Raw genomic sequence first — 7973 nt, forward strand, 5'->3', positions numbered from 1 at the left:
TACTAGTCATCCCGCTAACTTTTAACAGCCAGCCATTGACTATTAACAGTTAAGACCGACTGTTACAGGTTGGCTGTTTAACAATTGACCCTTTTTCTCATTGGAAATCGACATTTTCAACGAGAAAAACTCCTCTCCACTCACAAAAACAGCTAAATCTACCTAGTAATCAACCATCTACCTTAAATAACCAACAAAAAATTGAGAAATGTTAAATTTAATAATTCACACCATTAAGTTAATAATCAAAATCATTATCTAATTTACAGAACAACCCAAAACACAAGAAGAAGAAGTTCGTCAGCGACTGGGATGTTGGTGATGGTGTTGACTGGTGACCGATCTCCGATCGACTGAATTCCAACTATGGTAAGTGTTTTTGTTTACGTTTTACATCACTATTTGGCACAAGAAGACAAATGGAAAGTGAAGGAGCAGGCTGGATTTTTTGGGTTTTGATCTTTAAATTCAATTATTCATTTTCTTAATTTTAATTTTTTTAATAAAAACAATCAAAGACCAAAGTGGAAATATGGCCAGGTTAACCGGCCATTTCCACTTATTTCCTCCATTTAGGTAGCCACATTTTCTTTCGAATTCATTTTTAATCGTACATTCTTCAATAAAATAGTTTTATATAAAAATTTAAATTTTTTTCATATTTTTTAATCACAAATTTAGCAGAAGAGTCCAATTCCGATTAATTGTATCAGTTGTCGCCCAACTATAAATGGGTCATTGAACTTCAATCTAATTGCAGCTAAATCAATAACTTTCAATTTCGTTAGTCTTCATAACCGAAAACGCTTAATTGATCTTTAAATGACATCCATGTAGACTCTCACCTCATCGGCCACTTTCCTAAGAAAAGAAAATATGTCTTCACAAATGGTTAACCACATCTGCAATCATTAGTTTAACCAGTCAATCAAGTATTTTTCTGCTACGAGGATAGACGGAATTGAAAATGAGTGATTTAATTGCAATCAAATTGAAGTTAAGTAATCTGATTGCTGTTAATTGAAGTTCAGTTACAAGAACGCTGTTGGTGTGAAGTCGGGTGACCACTGGTACAATTAGTCCAATTCCTTTAAAGGAAACTCGTATTTAGGGGGCGTTTGTTTATCATTTTTATAAGAATGAGAATAAAAAATATAGTCGTTATGGGCCCCACACAAGATATAAAAATTCAAATTTGGTGATTTGATATGATGAATAATGATCATATTTTTCATTTTAATGGGGAAATGAACCAAACAGGGGCTTAGAAAGTATCAATATGATAATAAATTCCACCATGTAGCACAAATACTATCAAATTCTACGATAGAATAACCTTAAATGAATCGAGAAATTATTAATTGGGAAATAAATTTAAAAGTACCAATATGTGGCGAAAAATCAGAAAATTCTACAATTATGTTGAAAAATATGTTACAAATAAATTCACCATTAATCGAGCTGAGAAATATTTATTTAGATGACTACATATTTCGGGTTAATTATATGAATGGTCATTGAACTTTGCCCTATGTTACTACTTAGTCACTGAACTTAAAAATGTAATTCAATGGTCATTGAATTTCGCCAAATGTTATTACTTCATAACCGAACTTCAAAATATATCTCAATGGTCACCAAATTTTGCACCGTGTTACCCATCCATCACTCAAATGGAAAAATCCTTTAATTCCAACAAATGACGTCAACTTGAGTGACAGATGGGTAACACGATGCAAAATTCGATGACCATTGAGATACATTTTAAATTTCGATTATGAAGTAGTAACACTTGGCGAAATTCATTAAGCATTGAGTTACATTTTTAAGTTCAGTAACTAAGTAGTAACATAGGACAAAGTTCAGTGACCATTAAGATATATTTTTAAATTGAATTTTTAAACCCTTGTTTGAATCCCATTTTTCCCAAAAATAAAAATAAAAATATTTTTAAACAGTGATTTGACACATTCAACTACATATTCTTCAATAAAATAATATTACATACAAATTCAAAACTTTTCCTTTTTTTTAACTACACATTTTTCATCAATATAATATTCAAAAATTCATTTTATCCCTCAAAATGAGGATAACAAAGGCTAAACTTCTCAAATCGACAACTATGAAAGAAGAAATCAAAGAAAATGAAGGGAAAAAAGAGGAAATAGAAAATTAGAGACCCATAAATTAAATAAAAATAGAATTGTTGTTAATATTCATCCATCATGGTGAAAAAGTACGTTTGATTTTTAGATCAACTGGTATCAGTTTATCGTATCTCAAACTCCGCATAAATAGATTGAAAGAGAAACAGTTGGAACACTACAAAAAATTGACAGAGAAAAATTAAATAAAAGTACAAAAATTCTCGAATAGTGCCAATGTAACTGAGGTCGATTCGATTTTTCAACTATGTTACTACTTAGTCACTAAATTTAAAAATGTAACTCAATGGTCACTGAACATCGTCAAGTGTTACTACTCCATAACCGAACTTTAAAATGTATCTTAATGGTTATCGAACTTTTCACCGTGTTACCCATCTGTCACTCGAATTGACGCCGTTTGTTGAACTTAAACGAATTTTTTCATTTGAGTGACGGATGGATAATACGGTGCAAAATTCGGTGATTATTGAGATACATTTTAAATTTCGGTTATAAAATAGTAATACTTGACGAAGTTCAGTGACCATTAATTTACATTTTTAAGTTCAATGACTAAGTAGTAATATATAGGACAAACTTCAGCGACCATTCATATAATTAACCCTACATATTTCTATCCAAAACATCTGTATCAACTACCAAGCATAACATTAGTTCCACGATTCTTGCAATTCATCGACTGGTATAATATAGAAACACGATTTTACCAAGATAATTGACAAAAAAATAGATAAAGCATGACATTCCAAAGGCAAGAAACGATATAATTTCAACTGGTCTTAATTTATAAGGTCCAAAACCATGATAAAGAATTATCCTCATCGTGCTAAATAAACTGAAGAGAAATGAGTCCTAACCAGTCGAGAAGCCTAGTTAGCGAATTCATATCAAGCCTGACCATAATAAACTTCGACACCCTAATCTCAAAAGTCGTCTACTTTAACAGCATAATGAGGCATCTCAAAAGTATCCTTTGGCTTCGACTTCTTCACACCAGCAGTGAAACAAACCTTTTCCGACTTGTTGCCCTCAACAGCCACATTTGTGATCTTGACCCATACGAGGACCTTCGTTTTCATTCCTTCTATACCCATGAGCTTGCCCCTTAGGAGAATGCACTTGACCCGGGGGGCATATCTTATCACAGAGGAGTCTTTAAAGCTCAATTCGCAAGAGAAGGGTAAGTGCACTGTCAGCCTCGATTTCGACTCATCAAACTCGTAACACGCAATATTCTGAGGGAAAAGGCCTACTGGTAAGTTGTACTCTCGTAGAAGTTCTGGTAAGCTTCTCGATGGCTTTCCTACAGAGAGAGAAAAGGTTGAATTAGCACATCTTGGATCTTAGATCCGTTATACATGTTTGGATAACTTTCTATTTTCTCGTCTTACTGTCAAAATAAGTAATTTTACTTATTTCCAACTTCAACCCCTAAAAGATAATTTACTTAAAAACTTGCTTTCTTATACGCAAACCTTTTAAGCTTAGCTGAACATGCTCTAACTATAAACTTTATACACCGAAATCAGAACCTTCTGAACTATGTCGACAACTACAGAAAAGATACATGACCATAATTTAAGAAGGCCGGTGCCATCACAATTCTTTAGATTAGAAGAACTAGCGTGCTAATTGCTACCAATACATCATCAACAGGACAGCAGTAACATATAATACTAAGGTGTTTGACAATTTACAGATAAAACGCACCTTTCAGCTTGTTAAATATCCATTTTGCTTTCTCTTCAACAACATTTGAAACAGTCTGCAACAATAGGTGATTTTACAAATGAAGTTAGTTTGAGACTCAATATTATATACCTACTTGTAACTTTATGGTCTTCTCAATCAAAATAATATATTTCTAGCATAATCAAGAAAATGCAGCATATATTAAGACAACGTTCACTGGATTAATTCATAAAGCAATGCCATTTCCAGTTTAGTTTGATTTATATCCCATTTTCAATTTGTCATCTCTTCTATACCCATTTTCACAAAGCAATCAAATAGATATTTTGAATGCTAAAATCTTGTCTAAATTCTAGACATGAATCATAATAATGGTTCGTTCTAGCTCTTAATTGCTAGTTCAAACCAATTGCCAGGCCCCCAAAAAAACAAAAATGAAAATGAAAAATAAAATTAAAAAAATGGATTTCATTTGACAGCTACTCTTTACCTTCCCTCAACCCCAACCCCAAGTATTTTAACAAGAAAAAACTCCATTCTCCAAAACCCAGATATAATTTACACTCTATATGGAAACACAAATAACAAACAAGAAATGCTTTCCGAAATAAATGAAGACAGTAGAGCTCAAATAAAACCCATTTCATTTATAATTTTACCACAATAAACAAGAAATGAAGTACATACAGTGAGGTCTTGAGCGACATTGTTGAATTCTTCCTTGGCTTTCTTTGATAGCCAAAAGCTTCCAGCTTTTATGCTTTCTACTTTCACCAGAGCCTTCTCCATTGTATTTTTCCCTCTCCAGCTCGCTCGCACCCAAGAAGCTGTGTGCTTTTGGCATTTAAGGGCATCCACCACCGTAAAGGGCTTTATTTATTTATTTTTTATTATTATACAGCTCTCGAATCTATAAAGTTTACCTTTTAATTTTTTTTCCATTGCTTTATTCGATGCAACTACTTTTTTTGTTTGACATTGTACACCATAATTTCCTTAGTACTTGTTTGGAACAGATTTTAAGTTAATTAAAATCAATTTTTTGATAGTTATTTTACTAATTCAGTCATCATTTTTGAATTCTTTTCTCATAAATAGGGTCCACATTATTTCTAACGATAAAAAGATCATTTATTAAAATCCCTACCAAATAAGCACATAATTAGATTTTTATAATTATTTGAAAGAATTTTGCTATTTGTACGTTGTTGCACAAGCCTTTCACATAAAGGAGGGTCCATGCCCAATAAAAAAAAGCATGGGGTCCTCTTGCTGTACACGCGCCGATTTACATGTAGCACAACTATATTTGAAAACCAATTATAGAGCACTTCATTTAGCATGGCATTGAAGTCAATCATTATACATATACTTTATTTTAGTGCCGCTCATTTGCAAACATTATTTGAGTCATGGAACTTAGGTCTTGATAAAAATAATGAGTTACATAAAATATATATAAAAAAAATTGTAACATATTTAACCACTTACATAATATTAGGCAAATGTTTACGCACTTGTCAAGTCAAATAACTTCTTATTCAAACATCTCGTGAAATCTATGAATATTACTCATTCATTGATCACTTATTTCTATCTACATACTTGCCAAACAGATGAAAACCTTTAGAGGATGTTGTTCAACAAAATTTAAGATTTGCAAGAATTGTCAAAATCACAAGAAAAAAATCTAAATTTCTAAACCACCATCCAAGTGTAGCATTATGAGGTTAGTAATTACAATATATTTTGTATTTTTTTTCGTGGAACAATACTAGTTCATTTTTCTTTCCTTTTTCCAATATAAAGTAATTCTTTGAAATTATAGATAAACAATTGGATTCACCAAAGTTTGTGAAAATAAAAATTTCATAAAGCTCTCTCCATGATCAAGATTCTTATCCGAGCCCGAACCCCTAATTTTCTTTTTCTTGATGACAAGTGGGGGGTCCAAAAATGTACTATAATTTCTAGGCTAGCCCCCCTTGTTTTTAACCTCCACTTGGAAATAATTTATAAATTATTTAAGTTATAAATAAAAATGAATAGTAGGTTGATAGTAATAGTGAATCAATTGAAATGTACACTTGAAAATAAAATTTGATCATTCGTAAATAATTTATAAATTTTGTTTAATGGAGGCTTAAAAAACACAAGCAGCGTGCCTTGTTGTGTTAAGTCGAATACATTCAATCTATCTATTAAAAATGCATTTTTGAATAGTAAATTGATCGAAAATGTGTGGTTGAAAGATAATAAAAAAATTTTGATTTACGTGTAATATTATTTTAATAAAGAATATGTGGTTGAAAAGAAGATAGAAAAAAATGCATTTAGAAAAAAATGGGTACCAAATGGGGCCTAAATACTTCTATTTTATATCAGGGGTATTTAAGCAATATGTAAAATAATAAATGGGAAAAGCACAAATTAGTACATATTGAAAAAGAATGTTCATTTTCAGACTTCACATGATGCTTTAAAGGAGGCCTTTTTGGGGCCCAAAAATCTGTCAAACGATAACGTTGATTTATTTTTGGAAAAAATTTATAAATAAGAGTTTAAATATCATACATTTTAAAATTAAGAAAACAAATTTCAAACTTCAAAAATCAGATTTTTATTAAAATTTATTTATAATTTAGTTAATTAATTAATTATTTTATTAATTAAATAGATTAAAGTCACAGATCTATGTAATTTGATCACAAATTAACAATTTTTTAGATCGCATATTAATAATTTAGTTAATTAATTTTATTTTATATGTCATTTCTCTATTTTTATTTTTATTTTTCAATTTCAATGATACCCGTTTCATTTCATTGGAATGTATGATAAAAGAAGAAGATTTGCTCGAGTAGAAGATGTGAAAATCAAAGTAACCAAAATAGAATTTCTTCTTTTTTCAGAACTTTGAGAAATAAGATAGATTAGTGCAATTTTAATGGACTATTATGCGAGGGTTGCAATTTCTTTATGTTCATGGTTGGTTCAATCGAATCCGCTCCATTGAATGCACACTACAATTTAAGGGCTCAAAATTAGAAATTTTGTTGCGCCTCTCTTCATGAGGCTTCAGATCACCCTCACGTGACAGCCAACTAGTAAGTCCAACAAGGTTTACACTACACATCACCATCCTATCTAGTCGAGGTGAGGCCATATACGAGGTAATTGAGGTGATTCATCACTTTCACCAAGGTGCCATAAAGAGGCCGACCCTCCATGGCCAGATGAGGTGTTACACGCTATAGGAAGAGAATTCGAGGCAACTAGCATCTTTGTTAATGGGGAAGCATCTCCCACCTCACCTTTTCCATGAGATCTTTTGTACAAGGTTTAAAAACGATTGATTGATGTGACATTTCTGCAATAACACTTAAAAGGTTAAATTGTCGGCTTATACTTTAGAGGTCATACTTAGGCTCTAAGGTGACCACTTTTTAGAAAATATTAAATGTCAATCAGCTTGTAATTGATGGATTGATATCAAGAACGAGAAATTTTGACTATCAGGATGAAGCCATGTATCTCTTAATCTAATGGTAACCATGCCTCATCTTTCTACTATGATCCTATTTGACAACCATTATTTTAAAATTCTTTTTTCTACACACTTATTTTCAACCACATATTCACATAATAAAATATTTATAACGTAAACCCAAATTTTTTTGATATTTTTTTAACTACATATTCTCTAAAAAATATAATTCAAAACTTCAATTTACCCAAACAATGGTTGTCAAACTGGGGTTATAAAAGCTCAGACTTAGAGTCATTTGAAAATAATGCAATTTTATACACTCAAGCTGTAACTTCGATCTCCCTCATTCTATATTCTCTACACATGCCCTCAGTGCTCAAAAATTTTTACGGATTACGTTTCACACCCTATATATCATTACTATTGACTGATTTGATCATCGGAGTGTTCGTAGTTGTCTCCTCCACCATCAAAGATGTGCACCAACAGTTTGTCCAAATGTGAAGGAGCTAGAATGCGTGTACATGAAGTAGCCACGTGGCATTATGTCAAGTATTATGTCAATGTAGCATGATTGTAAAAGCTCTTGGGCCTAAGTGGCGGGGGGGGGGGGGGGGGGG

The 7973-nt window shown here is 31.8% G+C and overlaps 1 protein-coding gene across 1 annotated transcript; it reads right to left on the bottom strand.

Moving 5' to 3' along the window:
* Window positions 1-2914: 2914 nt before the first annotated feature.
* On the bottom strand, window positions 2915-4742 carry LOC111403321 (uncharacterized protein At5g01610-like). The gene is made up of 3 exons (XM_023031775.1): window positions 4551-4742; window positions 3882-3936; window positions 2915-3474 (listed from the first exon to the last, which is right to left on the bottom strand). The coding sequence occupies exons 1-3, from the start codon at window positions 4650-4652 to the stop codon at window positions 3095-3097; spliced, it is 537 nt and encodes a 178-aa protein (XP_022887543.1). The 5' UTR covers window positions 4653-4742; the 3' UTR covers window positions 2915-3094.
* Window positions 4743-7973: the final 3231 nt, after the last annotated feature.

Source organism: Olea europaea, chromosome 11, assembly GCF_002742605.1.
Source record: "Olea europaea var. sylvestris chromosome 11, O_europaea_v1, whole genome shotgun sequence".
Lineage (NCBI taxonomy): Eukaryota > Viridiplantae > Streptophyta > Magnoliopsida > Lamiales > Oleaceae > Olea > Olea europaea.

Excerpts from the sequence above, each read along its gene's own strand:
- LOC111403321 (XM_023031775.1), bottom strand. The coding sequence starts at position 4,652 with ATGGAGAAGGCTCTGGTGAAAGTAGAAAGCATAAAAGCTGGAAGCTTT. Across the intron at positions 3,937-4,550 it reads ATGTCGCTCAAGACCTCACT|ACTGTTTCAAATGTTGTTGA; the intron begins GTATGTACTTCA and ends CTATTGTTGCAG. Across the intron at positions 3,475-3,881 it reads GATATTTAACAAGCTGAAAG|GAAAGCCATCGAGAAGCTTA; the intron begins GTGCGTTTTATC and ends CTCTCTCTGTAG.